This window comes from Alosa pseudoharengus, unplaced genomic scaffold (assembly GCF_046254945.1).
Source record: "Alosa pseudoharengus isolate Yale_2024_CS ecotype anadromous, Long Island Sound unplaced genomic scaffold, YU_APseudo_1.1 YU_APseudo_1.1_scf_17, whole genome shotgun sequence".
NCBI classification, from domain to species: Eukaryota; Metazoa; Chordata; class Actinopteri; order Clupeiformes; family Clupeidae; genus Alosa; species Alosa pseudoharengus.
Genome location: NW_027468640.1, coordinates 18,411,141 through 18,426,417, shown reverse-complemented (window position 1 = coordinate 18,426,417; position 15,277 = coordinate 18,411,141). Strand labels below are relative to the sequence as shown.

General features: G+C 43.2%; 1 protein-coding gene and 2 long non-coding RNA genes across 3 annotated transcripts; 1 reads left to right on the top strand and 2 right to left on the bottom strand.

The window, feature by feature from the left end:
- Positions 1 to 1,147: 1,147 nt before the first annotated feature.
- On the bottom strand, positions 1,148 to 3,765 carry LOC143127827 (uncharacterized). The gene is made up of 5 exons (XM_076289544.1): positions 3,652 to 3,765; positions 3,065 to 3,353; positions 2,555 to 2,703; positions 1,650 to 2,096; positions 1,148 to 1,203 (listed from the first exon to the last, which is right to left on the bottom strand). Exons 1-5 carry the CDS (start codon positions 3,737 to 3,739, stop codon positions 1,148 to 1,150), a joined length of 1,029 nt encoding a protein of 342 aa, XP_076145659.1. The 5' UTR covers positions 3,740 to 3,765.
- An 845-nt stretch (positions 3,766 to 4,610) lies between these two features.
- On the bottom strand, positions 4,611 to 6,795 carry LOC143127337 (uncharacterized). The gene is made up of 3 exons (XR_012987570.1): positions 6,712 to 6,795; positions 4,865 to 4,903; positions 4,611 to 4,740 (listed from the first exon to the last, which is right to left on the bottom strand). It is a non-coding gene; the product is annotated as an uncharacterized LOC143127337 (long non-coding RNA).
- Positions 6,796 to 8,580: 1,785 nt separating this feature from the next.
- Positions 8,581 to 14,967, top strand: LOC143128001 (uncharacterized). Its single transcript, XR_012987770.1, has 5 exons — positions 8,581 to 8,680; positions 9,592 to 9,675; positions 9,962 to 10,064; positions 14,500 to 14,610; positions 14,901 to 14,967. It is a non-coding gene; the product is annotated as an uncharacterized LOC143128001 (long non-coding RNA).
- Positions 14,968 to 15,277: the final 310 nt, after the last annotated feature.

The following is a 15,277-nucleotide window of genomic DNA, read 5'->3' as shown; positions in this document are numbered from 1 at the left end:
ACTAAAGCGAGATATTGTTCTTAGTAATCTGGGGAACTTGGCACACCAGGTCAAACCAAAAGTAACAAGCCTCGGTGTCATCTTAGATGCAGAGTTAAGTTTTAAGCCCCATATCAGTAAAGTTACTCAAACAGCCTATTTCCACTTGAGAAACATTGCCAAAGTGCGGCCCTTTTTAACTCAACAAGATGCAGAAAAACTAATTCACGCCTTTATCACTAGCAGGTTAGACTACTGCAATGCACTTTTCACTGGTCTTCCCAAAAAACATCTAAAGAAATTGGCACTCATACAGAACTCTGCGGCTAGACTTTTAACTAAGACTAAGAAGAGAGAACACATCACCCCTGTGTTGGCTGAACTGCACTGGCTCCCTATTTCCTATAGAATTGATTTTAAGGTTATGTTAATTACTTACAAAGCTCTGAATGGCACAGCACCTTCATATATCTCTGAGCTTTTAATATCTTATCAACCACAAAGGAAACTTAGATCATCCAATTCTAATCTTTTAATCGTACCCAAAGTGCTCCACAAACAAAGTGGAGAAGCTGCTTTTATCCATTATGCCCCCAAACTATGGAACACCCTGCCTCTGTACATCAAGCAGGCGAGTTCAGTAAATATTTTTTAAAAAGATCTGAAAACATACCTGTACAGGAAAGCTTTTAGTTAACTCGTCTTATCCTGTAGACTACTTTTTCAGATTATTCTACATCTGCTGCTATTGGAGGGCGCAGCCAGCCAGAAGCAGATGGGCTCCCCCTATTAAGTCAGGTTCTGCTCAAGGTTTCTTCCTGGAATATGGGAGTTTTTCCTTGCCACAGTTGCCATATGGCGTGCTTGTGGGGGGTAAGAGGGTTAAGGCTGCCAGTCTTATGACATGTCATTTTCTATATTTTTGATATGTTGCTGAGTGGATCATAAACGGCCCCAGCAATGAAGAAATGTGATTGATAATGACTGACTGACTATTATTTTGTTACATGCTTCAAATGTAAAGCACTTTGAGCTGCATTCTGTGTATGAAAGGTGCTATACAAATAAAGCTTATTATTATTATTATTATTATTATTATTATAATCAGAAAGTAATATCAGAGTAACATGATTGCAATTGTAATTGATAAATAGTATAACAGAAAGCTTCATGTTCTTGCGTAGGTGATGGTGAATTGGACAGGGCTGTAGTCAGGATCATCATCTGAGACAGAGAAAAGGAGAGAAAAGGGTGTAGAGGACTCAGACCACATGGGAGAAAGTGAATGTCCATGCTGGAGTGCAGGCTTGGTTAATCTGGGGGAAATACTCATTAAGATCCAGCACCTGTTTCACAGCTTTCTTCCCAAATTGATGAACCTATTTTAGGCACTTTAATCTTGTTATATACAAACATAGTTATTTAGAATTTCAACAGAATGTGGGGAATAAGCAGTTGTGACATTTGTTTTTCATCAGTTGGACTTTTTTTTACAATAACAGAAACATTATAGACACCACCTAAACAGCTGCCATCTTGGCCAAACCTTTTGGTTACCTCTGATGAAGAGGAGGCAGGGCTAGACAAACCTAATTTGATGAAGGTAGGGCTAGACAAAACTAACAGGAAACTCTTTTGAAATAGAAAAGCTATTTTGTTTAGCTGCTCACCGGTGTAGCAGAGAAAGTTGAGCTGCTCTTTGCAGTGCCGGTCGCTCCACAGAAACTGCACCATGTTGGCTGCTGCTCCACAGGCGCTGGTGCCAGGGATCTCGTGGTACCGAGGTCTCCCCCCTTCCCAGCTGCTGTGGTCCATCTCCTCTCCGTTCATCCAGTACCAGACGCTGGAGAGCATCCTCCGCCGGAGCCCCAGCCACACGTGGGCAGTGTGGGCTCCACGGAGCAGCAGGGCCTCCCCCACCTCCAGCTGCTCCTCTGGGCTACGCAGGCTGGCCAGGTCCCTGTAGAGGCTCCGGCAGTGGAGCAGGGCGTCGTACCAGCTCAGGTGCTCACGGACCAGCACCACGGTGCGTCCACTGACCAGGAGTGTGAGGGGGGGAGGAGGGGAAGGGGGAGGGATGGTGGGAGTGGTGGGTGCTGGAGTTGGAGTGGGAATGACTAGAGAGGAGAGGAAGGAGTAATGAGATACAGCCAACTTTACACATGGCACCAAATGAAAACTTTTGCTAGTACCATGGCACAATGCTGCGTAAACATTCTCGGTACCAACTGGCAACGTTATCAGTTGATCAGTCTACCATATCACTACCATGTTACTTGAAGTACCAAATGACAACATTCTCTGTACAATGCAGACGCCGCAAAGACGTAACCAGAAGGTAACGTCACGGTGACATGACCACTTTCTGACGACGTCACTGCAACGTCAAGCGTTAGCTGGGTTGCTTTTTTGCTGAAGTCCAAAACTCTAGCAGCAGCTTAATGATGATAACTGATGATTGTGGATACACCTGTCTACAACCATAAATGTAAACATGTCCACCTAAAACCACTGATCCTCTCAAAAACCTCTCTTTTTTTTCTGAACTTTCAAAGCTCTAATGCAGCAGGATTACCTGCAGGCACACCAGTCACCTCCACTTCACACAGGAAGACATATCCCCCTAGTCCACGGATGAGGACGGCAAGATAACGGCCAGACATGTCTGGACATACATATGTGTTGGTCGCTCCACGCGGAATACCATCCTCCATGACCACACATCTGTATAAAGTAAAAAACGAGAAAGCTTTGAAGGGATGGCAAATTCAATTAACATATGAATATGGCATATGAAAGAATCACCGGATCAACGTGCAGGTTACTAGAATAGAGAGAAGGTCTGGAGTCCACGTTGTTGGGCCAACCACTGTCTCTTTTGATCTGTGCCTCTACTTTCTATCTTGATCTGTTTCTCTTTGAGAACAATAATCAAATAACCTGTGTCTGTCATGTGTTGTCATGATGACATTTTGCAAATATGACATGTCTATCATTCCCCTACATTAAGAATCCCACAAGCAATTAGGTCCATTACTAGGCCACAACATTTCCAGAAAGATCTAGTCAAATGACAAGGACTCACAAGGAGTCTTTACTGTATGTGCTGATCTCTGGAGAGCTGCTAATGTGGATTTCGGCGTTGATGAGGAGGTGTTCGCAGCAATCTCCTCTGCTGGTGATGGTAACCGTGGTCACGTTGTAGTCCTCCAGCAGGTCCACCTTCCACCAGGGGTAGTCCTGGCCATTCGTACCAGAACACACAGAGTGGTCTGAGTTGGCACGGCTGCCGTCCACAGCGTTCTTTGCGTACGAATAAGTGTAGTATAAAAAGTCAGAGGACTGTGTGGCTTCTTTACCCAGGGCCTGGTTCTCTGCAGCAGGAGAGAGAGCAGGTAAGATAAATGAAGTCAAGAGAGAAGCACCCATTTAACGCAACTGGTAAAACAACATTTAAAGTCGCACTATGTAGCAATTCCCCTTTTTGTTAAGCCTCTTTAGTGTTAACGGGCAACTCAATTTGTCTAAAACCGATAAAGTGTGTAACATAAATGTGTAATGTAAAGCAAACACCTCCTAAAATGAAATGTGTGTGGCTATAAGGAAATGCAAACAAACAGTGTTGTTGTGTCTAAAGTCAGTGATGTCTTTAATTTGTGTGTAGGCTCTCACCTGCAGGTTTTCCAAACACCTGCACTTCAGCCAAGGCCAGCTGCTTCCCCTCCCCCGGAATGAAAACACTAACATAGCGTCCCTCCATCCCATGACAACTATAGGTGTAGGTCTCCCCAACGGGAACTGCTGAGACCACAGCACACCTGCCAAACAGAGGAGGAGGAGGAGGAGAGAGAGAGAGAGACAGTTACAGAATGGAAGGTGAGGTGGAGAATGGAGAGTAGCCATGTAAATATAATGTAGGATAATGTTTTCAAAACTAAGGGCAAAGCTACACCAGGCGCGTAACTGAAGCGTTCCATTCGCGTTGCGTCTGCTGCAACAATTAGCTTCCACTATAATCAATGGAAGCAGCTACACCAGACATGATAGTGGCGCGTACGTTCGGAAAAAAAACTTTGGATTCTACGAATCTTTGAAAAAGACTTTGGATTCTACGCGTCGCGAACGGAAGGCTTCAGTTACGCGCCTGGTGTAGCTTCCCTGTAAGACACAAAGCTGATTCTATTCATCAATCCAACAACCCTAGAAATAATTCTAAAAATGATACAAATGAAGTTGAATAACATACACTATTGAGTACTTTCTATGAAGACTATAACTAGAATGTCCTTAGGGTCCAATCATTAAGAATTAAAAGGATTATCATCAGCTTATAAAATTACTGTAATGTTTTTCATCAACACAAATCTATGTTATAATCCTTTAAAGTGATGTAAAGAAAGAATATAGATTCATCACATGGATAGATTAATAGCTGTATAATAGCTGTAAAATAATATGAACCTAAAATAAAATATCATTCTTAATATTTTGCCAGCTGCTCAAAAATATACCTGGGATTTCCACTTTGGGAGCTGCCAATGTGGATCTGAGCCCCATTGAGTGTCTCTGGACAGCAGTCTGGCCTGTTGGTGATGCTCACAGCGTCCACATTGTAAACCCTCTCCAGGTCCACCCTCCAGCTTGGAGTGATGGACACTTTGCTGAGAGTGAAGGTATCTGGATCTCCATCAACAGCCAAGTCAGAGGCATGGCTGGATTCAGTGGATCGGAGACTTGTTGGTTTTCCTATTGCTACATTTTCTAGAAGATAGTCAACACTTTCTCTTACAGTCAGTAGAGATGAAATGTGGCACATGTTGTTTATTTAAATGTGCATAATATTCATATATCAAGGATATATTTAAGGTTAACTTGTTTTGTTTACCTTTTTGATCACCTGATTTGACTTGCACAGCCAGGGCACCTGAGGGGGAGGAAAATGTGAGTACACACACACATACACAGACACAGACACACACACACACACACACACAGACACAGACACACACGCACACACTTTAATCCACACATACATTGAACAATTACTTATTCTTAATCACTAGGTAATTTATTCTTGGTAAATCCTTAATAAGCAACAAGATCTTCATGATGGTTACTGGTATCAAAATAGAGTTTATTGACTCCTAATACACTGTCTGAATATGTGACTTATATCAACAGAATAGTAACATGTGCCAATGTTAGATGACTATAACGTTTATTTTTTGATCCATACTATATATCAGTAACGTTAGATCAAGACTAGTTGCTTATTAAGCATTGATCAAGAATAAATCCAGTTCAGTAAGAATAAGAAACAGATGAAAAATGACCTAATAAATGTGTCATGACACTTAACATCGACTTTATTAAGCACTAATACATATTACTTCTGTATTATTGACTAACATGTGTTCCCTATTTGTTTGTTAGAGGTCACCTTGAATCTCTGTTCATTTTGCCTAATCTAGACACCAAATCCTTTTACAAAGCCTCATAGTCAAATGCAGCCTTACTACACAAATCCATGTACCATGTAATCCATGAGGCAGCCAGCAGTCATTTGAATCCGCTTTTTTGCCTATTTTATAATAATAATGTTTTATAGACATACGTCAAAGACATTGCTGCAGTCACTAGACTCTGTATATCACTCAGCACTGAGATTTATAACTTGTGCAAATTACTCCATTCATCACTGTGTACTGTATGCAATGGTCGGTTGACCTTCTCTTTATATACGAAGAGAAATGCACTGGTTGATTCATGTGTACAATGCGATTATTGGTCAGCTTCCTTCTTATATGTCTGCACTTTTAAGAAGACTGGGTACAATTTATGCTCAAGCTGCAAAAACCCTTAAAACTGGAGCTCTTCATCTATCAAGTTTTATTTTGATATGTATTTGTAGTCAATTTGTTTTTATCTTTGTTGTTACTGCTGCCTCAATGTTGTCTTTTGTCTTTCTGTGTGTTGCCTTCTTGATCAGGGCCCTCTTGAAAAAAGATAACAATCTCAATGTGCTCTTTTCCCTGGTTAAATAAAAGTCAAATAAATAAGAAAAAAAATTAAGAAGGTGTATGTTTTTTATTATTATTATTATTTCCTGGTAGGTATCAAATTGTAGAGGAAGTTACTGTAGCTACAGTACCCTCCAGAATTATTGGCACCTCTACTAAAGTTGACTAAAAAGAGGAATATAAAATCATCTGAAAAAATGAGGAAATATCCAACCTTTAAGGACCCCAAATTTATTTGTGAATGAATAATGTATCATAAATAAATAAATGTTCTTCCTTAAAATACAGGGGTCATAAATATTGCCACCCCTACAGTATGTTAAATTCCCATAAAGGCCAAGAGCATCAAACCAGCTAATAGGTTAACTGAAATAAAACCATGCCAATCTCTAGGTACAGTATGGTGAAGGGTATGTGATGATGTGGGGCTATTTTAATTCCAAAGGCCAAGGGAAATTTTGTTCAAATCTACACACCTATGGCGACTGAAAAATTTAAGGTTCATTTATCAAATGTTATTTTGAAGTATTAAAAAACATTGTTGTTTTAGAATTTTCGAACAAAATGGTTGGTAATTAGTATGTTTACGATATATAATTTGTTTGATGGTTGCTGTTCTTAAACAACAACATTTGTGTATATTTATCACCAAACTCCTGATCACAGTCACTAAAAAATATGATAGAAATGTAGATCATGCAAAACCACTTACATATAGTGAGCACATAAAGGTCCATCAGTTGCTGCCAACAGGAATGTTATACATGTCATTATATACGAAGATTCACTATGAAATCTTCATAAACACAGTCAAGTCTTTCTTTTTTTGTTTAGATACAGAGTTCACCAACAATCTACATTTAATTTCAAAAAGAGAAAAACAAAGGTTAAGACAATTATTATATTGGTCAGCCAGATGGTTTAAATAGGCAGGAAACAGACAGAACAGAAGGAAATAATTGTCTTTACCTGTCAGTGTTTGTCCTGTTAAATCGATAGGGTGAGATGAGATGATGTTCTGTTCAGGTGAGTCAGGTGTTGAAGTGTCTGTCTCTTTGCTCCTTAAAGTGATGTGCTGGCTACAAAATGACATCTGCTCTAATGAATGTTAGCAGTGGCAGTGGATCAGCCTTTCAAGGCGTGGCCACAGGATATGGGAGGTGTCTGTCATTTGATTGCTTACTTATGAGGTGATGGCTACTATGACAGATAATAAGCAGTGGGTGCATTTTAGGGAATAATCTTTGGGAGGGGGAAAAATAATTATGAGTGAATATTTTTTTCTTTCTACTTCATGGTTAAACACTTCAGAGGGAGAACTTTTTTAAATGACTTAAATCTGAGTTGACGTAAATTATTGTGTGAGTCAAGCAACTAGTTATTTAATTAGCTTTAATTGAGCATTTGCATTTTTATATTGAGTCAAAGTTGACATACATATTTTACATTAATGGGTCATTCCATGTGAACATAAAGATACATAAAAAGGACAACAACCAGTCAAGACAAGATCAACAAGTTTTTTTCCCCTACCTGGATTCTATATCTAAGTACATCTGTTTTGCTCTTCATTGTAAAGCTCAGAGGGATATTTACCTACAGTGGTCCCAGTCGTTTCTACCTCACACATCAGGAGATATCTGTTTCCCTAGGCCTGAGCATCGCAAACACCCCCGAGCAAAAAAAGAAAACAAACAAAAATGTGAATTTGAAAGCACCTCAGATGGATGTGTGTGGACTGCCATAACTATGACAGGGTCAAGGTGTACAGTAGTCCATTCCAGTAGTCCACACCTGCTAGAGCACAATGAGAGAGAAATGCTACAGCAGGGATTCCTATTGTAACAATAACAATATGCAACTCATCATGATTTCTAGCCAACAATCTTTGGTTTGGGGTGAAACTCATTGGTCTAATGTGGCGAATAGACAGAACTGGTGTTGGGGGATATGAGAAAGGCACAATAGGTATTTCCACGTTAATTCGCTCAAGACATGATACGGGAAAAAAAGCTGCTGAGAGTGTGTCTGAGGGTAAATCCTGCTGTAGTCGTGCAATTTGAATATCCTCATCTTGGAAGGCCGAACAAGTTCAAGCTCTGAACTCTTTCAACACATAGGGTCAGACACTAAACTCTACCATATTTATATATTATATATTTATATATAAGCCTCCAATGGTAAATCTACACCGTTGAAGGCACAGTCATAATATTTCAATATCCTGACCCAGCAGCTGGGCACCACAAAACAAACACTGCATGAGTTAAAATAACCCAACTTAAGACCCAACAACATCAGCCAAGTGCTTGGGTGTTTAAGGATGTTTATACATTTGTTCACCACAAGTGATTATGTGCTGTTTGTTGTCAGAGAAACAAAAACAATCTGGAGCAAATGTAGGTAAAGAATGTGGTAGGAATTCCACAATACTGAACAAGTAACTGTATGTGTCTGGACTGGTCACATTCCATTTCACTGTAGTGCACCCAGCATGTGGGAGTGGCAGATCTGCTGTGGATCTGTTGTCTCGTTGGCTACTTCCTAGTTACTATGTAACATGCAGAAACTGCAAGTACACAAGACCATAATGCTCTACAGTATGGCTGCCATGAGAGTCGTAAAGAAAGTGTTTGTCTACTACACTGGAGGTACCATAGGGCTGATCCACGATGGGGATGGTAGGCTTTATGGCTTACTAGTCATTCTAGTGTGGCCATATTTTGAGGAATGTTTTCAAATGTATTTACTTTTTTGTGGACCTACTGTCCTACATTGTCATTCACTGGATGTTGGTTTCTTTTAGAGAGCACTGAAGTTTTATGAAACTTATGAAATTGACAGTTATTTCTTTATTGTTGTATAAATACAGCTTCTTTCAAATTCCAGGCTTTTTTTAAGTTATAGGCCTATACTGACTTTATATTCTATGATTGTATTTTTCCGGAAGCTTATGTAGCTTGTGAAGCACAACGTGCATCCTGTTTCCACCAACAGCTGCATTTGCCTGTGATCTGTAGCTCATTAACACAGCAGCATCTCTGTGCTCTGTGTGTTCTTCTGTACCTCTATAAACAGCAGCACCTCTGTGATCCGTGTGTTCTACCTCTATAAACAGCAGCACCTCTGTGCTCTGTGTGTTCTACCTCTATAAACAACAGCACCTGTGTGATCCGTGTGTTCTACCTCTATATACAGCAGCATGAGCTCCGTGTGTTCTACCCCTATACACAGCAGCACCTCAGTGATCCGTGTGTTCTACCTCTATAAACAGCAGCACCTCTGTGCTCCGTGTGTTCTACCCCCACACACAGCAGCACCTCAGTGATCCGTGTGTTCTACCTCTATAAACAGCAGCACCTCTGTGCTCTGTGTGTTCTACCTCTATAAACAGCAGCACCTGTGTGATCCGTGTGTTCTACCTCTATATACAGCAGCATGAGCTCCGTGTGTTCTACCCCTATACACAGCAGCACCTCAGTGATCCGTGTGTTCTACCTCTATAAACAGCAGCACCACCCTCTGTGCAGAAGCATGACACACCTCATCACTCTGAGAAGTGACTGGGTCCACTTTTGGTTTCTGCCTATAGGAGCAAAGCCAGTGGGGGACAGAAATATGACTTACGGGAATCCTAACACCATAGGATCCCCGCTGCGCTTCCACACATATGCAGGTAAACTCATTAAAGTCAGTCAGTCAGTCGGTCTGTCGGTTTCTTGAGGGACGTTTTTCAGCAGGTCAATGCAGAGCATACTGCAACACATGAAAAGGCCAATATATCATAATATGTCAGAAGAAAGTGAAAGAGATGGCTATTTCACAGGTCAATAAGTCAGTTAGTTGGTCGATTGATAAATAAGTATGCAATTATTAGTCGTGTGAGTAGTAGCAGTGGTGGTGGTTGTGATAGTGGTAATGGTAGCATTTATTGTCTGAGTGTAGCTTTGTGTTTTTTGTAGGTCACTCTTGACAAGGAAGCATTCAGGATGTCAGAGAATTCATCATCAACCATATTCAGCTGCATCAGGAACCTGCTGTCACAGAAGATTTGATTCAGTTACAGTAAGTATTCAGATAAATGTCCTGTCGTCTCCTATTGCAGTGGAACAACAGAGAAAACTCTGGACTGTGCTCTGATCATACCAATCAAACTTCTAGACATTTCAGTCCTGTTAGCCAAGTGCTGACATTGTATGATGGGGAATACTGGCATAGGTACATTCAGATAGATGGGTAACATGCAATCAAAATAATATTCAGTGCTTGAAAAAAAAAGCATGACCAACACTTTTCTTTCTATTTCAATAAAGAGAGTGTCTGTAAAGTCTGTACATTTTGGGACACAACATTAATAAGTGAACATATAAGGAGACATTCAGCATGGGAGAGTTGAGACCATAGAGTTTACTTAATAATATGCTTCATCATATGCAGCATGGGAGACCATTCATCACATTCTGAAATATTTCATATGATTTGCCTCATAGGTATAAGACATATGATGACATGCATTTTTTACCATAGTCAGTTATTTATTTATTTATTTATTTTCAGTCAGAAGGCTGTTAATGACTACTTTGTGGAGGAATGGGATGAGGATTCACGCAAGTATAGCATTTTCTTCAAACTTGAAACAGTAGAAGAACCAGTCGATTGCATTCGATAACGGAGAGCTCAGATGGCAGGAGGTCAATGATTTTATCAGGAAGGCCAGGGGAGGATCAGCACCAGGGCCAAACGGCATTCCGTACAGAGTCTACAAGAACTGCGAGAGGCTGAGAAGACGTCTATGGAAGCTCCTTAAGGTGGTGTGGCGGAAGAACCAGTTGCCAGACAGCTTTCTCATTGCTGAAGGATGCTTCATTCCCAAACATGAGGGCTCTTCTAGCCTGAAAGACTTTCGCACAATCTCGCTGTTGAATGTGGAGGGCAAAGTGTTCTTCGGAGTTGTGGCAAAGAGACTAACGCAGTTCTTGATAAACAACAAGTACATCGACACATCTGTACAAAAAGGCGGAGTCCCAGGAGTTCCTGGTTGTATTGAACACAACAGCATCATCTCCAGGATCATTGAGGACGCCAAGAGGAATCAAGGAGACATAGCAGTCCTGTGGTTGGATCTGACCAACGCTTATGGTACTGTCCCCCCATAAGTTGGTCGATTACACACTCAAGGCCTACCATGTCCCAGACAGGGTTCAGCTACTCCTCCAGAACTACTTCGGAAAATTTAGGATGCGCTTCTCCTCTGGAGACTTCACTACCAATTGGGAGAGGCTGGAGGTGGGAATCGCGACTGGGTGCACAATCTCAGTGATTCTCTTTGCGGCAGCAATGAACCTCCTGGTGAAGTCAGTGGAGAAGCCGAGACGGGGAGCTGTACTGTCAAGTGGGGTCCAGCAGGTTCCAGTCAGGGCCTTTATGGATGACTTGACAATCACGGCAAGGTCAGTCCCGGAGGGCAGGTGGATCTTGGAGGACTTGGTGGAGCTCACCACCGCAGCCAGGATGGAGTTCAAACCCCCGAAGTCAAGGAGTCTGGTCCTGAAGCGGGGCCGGGTCCAAGATCGTTTCCGGTTTAAGATCGGCGACGACACCATCCCCACGGTAACCGAAAAGCCGGTCAAGAGCTTGGGAAGATGGTATAGATCTGACCTAAACGACAGAGCAAGCGTAAGGGAGATGCTTAGCCAGGCAGAGGAGTGGCTGCAAGCCCTGGAGAGGAGTGGTCTACCAGGGAAGTACAAGGCCTGGGGTTACCAGCACGGCATCCTACCAAGGCTCTTGTGGCCACTGCTTGTATACGAGGTCCCCTTGACAACGGTGGAAGCTTTGGAAAGGAAGATCAATAGCTTCCTCAGGAGATGGCTGTCAGTCCCCAGAAGCTTTTGCTCGTTGGGGTTATACAGCTCGGGGTCTAAACTACAACTGCCCGTCATGTCTGTCGTGGAGGAATTCAAGGCTGCCAAGGTCCGGTTGGTCATGATGCTGCGGGACAGTGAGGATCAGGCGGTGCGGCAGGCAGACATCACCGTGACGACTGGCCGGAAATGGAGCGCCAGCGGAGCTCTGAGAGAAGCAGAGGAGCGGTTGCAACACGCCGACATCACAGGCACTGTGACATCACGGGCACTGTGACATCACGGGCACTGTGACACAGGGGAGGTTGGGCCTTGGAGTCATTACCCGAGCAAGCTGGAAGGAGGCGAAAGGGAAGGAGCGTAGGGGAATGGTGCAAGAGGAGATCCAAGCTGTGGAGGAGGAGAGCAGGCAAGCCAGGGCAGTGGTTATGAAACAGCAAGGCAGCTGGACACGGTGGGACAGCGTCCGTGGAAGATCCCTTAGCTGGAAGGACATCTGGAGCATGGAGGGGCATCGACTGAAGTTCCTGCTGAGCTCTGTGTACGATGTACTGCCAACACCGACGAACTTGCAAAGGTGGAGGCTGTCAGAGGACCCATTTTGCGCACAGTGCAAGAGACCAGCAAACCTCGAGCACATCCTGTCATCCTGTCAAGCAAGCCTGACCGAGGGGAGGTTCAGGTGGCGCCATGATAAAGTGCTGGCACAACTGGCGGAGGGACTAGAGAGAGAGAGGAAGCGGAGAAGACCCCAGACTCAAACCAAAGAAGAAATTGCCAGCACCAGCCTCCGACCAGATATTGTGCTCTGGTCTCCTGCAACAAAGCAGGTGGCTTTGTTAGAGTTAACGGTACCCTGGGAGGAGAGGATCGAGGAGGCACATCAGCGCAAGTTGGGGAAGTACCAGCCGCTCATCGCAGAGAGCCAGCAGAGGGGCTGGAGAGCCTGGAACCTACCAGTGGAGGTGGGGTGCAGGGGATTCCCAGGACAGTCCCTCTGGAGAGCACTAGGGAGTCTTGGGGTTAGAGGTGCAACCCGCAAGAGCCTAGTGAACAGCATTTCAAAGCAGGCAGAGCAGTCATCCAGGTGGCTGTGGCTGAAGCGGAGTGAACGTTGGCCAAGCCAGGCGGGCAGAGAGGAAGGGAGTAGAGTTGCACGGTAGGTCCCAGATCGGCAGAGGGAGCAGTTCCAGGCATTAGTTCTGCTATCAAGCCCTACTGAGGTGTCGTGGGCTTGTTGATGAAACATCAGTGAAGTGGGGTGCCCACTTGAAAACCTGATGATGTTGACAGGTCCATGCCGTGCAGCTCTGCCCTTAATGGAAGACGTCTGAGGGGAGCGACTTCAATGCTAGCCACCACACAGAGGGAGCAGGACGCAACTCCTGCCAGGCGTGGTGGCTGCGGTATACCCTACCGTTTAAAGACATGTTGAGCATTGTTTCTGCATAACTATTCTCCCTCTGGTGGATCTTGAAGTGCTTGCCCACACACCAGTGTGTGTTAGGGACAGAATTGAGGCCAAGTCCAATCCTGGTGAAACTCCTGATGTAAGAATCCTACGCCTCTTCCCTGGAATTCAGGAGAAGTATGTAAGTGTCAGAGTAGCATGCTAGATCTCCGTGTACAGATGGCTTTCTTGTTTTGTGTGATCCACTATTTAAATCACTAACCTTCCTCAGGTGAGGAGTGTTCTAGATGGGGCTGCAGGTGTGATCTTGGAGTCCTATGGCCCTGGGGACATCCCTAGGTATGACTGGTTGCGAAAAGCTCTCCACGAGGCAAAGAACAGAAAGGTGGTGATGTTGAACTGCACCCAGGTCTACAGAGGATCCGTCAGGTCCAACTACGAGTCCTCCTGGGTACTTCATCTCTCACACACCCGCGCACTCAACACACATGTTCTTGTTAAGCACAGAAGGACAGAAGAATGTGCAAAGATTTGATCAAATACAAGTTTGCAAAGTTATCTCCTATTTTAGGAAAATGTGCTAACCTGAAAAGTCCTTTATAGTGTCTTAACTATGGACAATGCAGGTGCCTCTGCATACAATATTTTGGACTTTAAAGGTAGAAATAGAGTCAGTGATGAGATATCCTGTGAAGTCTCACATAAGGCTGACCTTTACAATACTGGCAGCTGTGAGCCGTTGCAGACTTCCTGTACACACTTCTTCTGAATATTGCTGTTTCGGAAAGTCGAGCATGCTTCCTTGATAGAACGCTTCCTTACGAGTCGGGTTCTATGAAGATGAGGTTAGAGGCCTCCCTAGTGTTCTCGGACTCTACTTTGGTACAGACTAGCAAATGTGAACATGCACATCACCACAGTCCGTCTGAGCGCTTTCACTTTTATAATAACGGCTCTTTTTCAGTAGGTCGCTGCTCCGATGCATGTCAACGCAGAGAATTATGGGTATTTTTGTTCACCTGAGGATCCACAGATGCATCATTGAAAAATCTCAGAACAAAGGACGTGAATTTCGAAGCATTCTTGACATTGGAAAAGTGCTTGACAGACTTCAATGACGTGGCAACCTTGAAAAGGCAGCCTTTGAGTATGGTTCTACAACATTGGGAAACAGCATTTGGCTCTGTTACACCATTGCGTCACTTCCTGTTTCCCCCCCCCACAGACCTTAATGGAGACTGGCGTTGTGAATGGGTTTGACATCACTCTTGAAGCAGCTCTGGCCAAAATGCTTTGGACACTCAAGATTATCCAGGAACATGAAAAAAGAATTGAGGTTTGTTTACATTTGACTTCAAATTAATTTAGAGTGTAGAATGTGCAACTAACGTTGGGATAAATGCAGAGACCAAATTTCCCTCACGGGATCAAAAGAGTATACTTAGTATATATACGTATATATATTCTAGAGTATATATACTATACTATACTTTTCCCTGAACGAAACAACCATTTATAGGAATGCAGTTATTATTTGCATGAATATGAATTGAGAGTTTTGTACTGTGCCCCAGGTTTGTACTGTGCCCCAGGTCCAAATGAATAATAATGTGCCTCTGTGTACAGGTGATGGGGGGCAGTATTTGTGGAGAGTCCAGTGCTCCAGCCAAACAGGTGAGGGGTAATGTAATGGAAAGATCTACGTGTTTGGTATCTACAGATCAGTATGACGACTCAGCCGACTTACTGTGTCATGAGACATCTTTTTGCATCTTCAGTCTATCTCTAGTATTGTTTGTAATCCTACTCACCCAGATACCTTACTGTTTTCTTTCTTTAGCTGCATGGTGTTGCAAAGGAGCTGTGAATAAACTGTTTTCAGTGAAATTTGCTGATCTGCCCATCTGCCCTGATCTGATTTGCCCAGCAAGCCAAAATTCCATTGCATCTGTGTGTTTGTATTTTATCATGGTAAAATGTGGTATTTGCTAAATTGTATGATG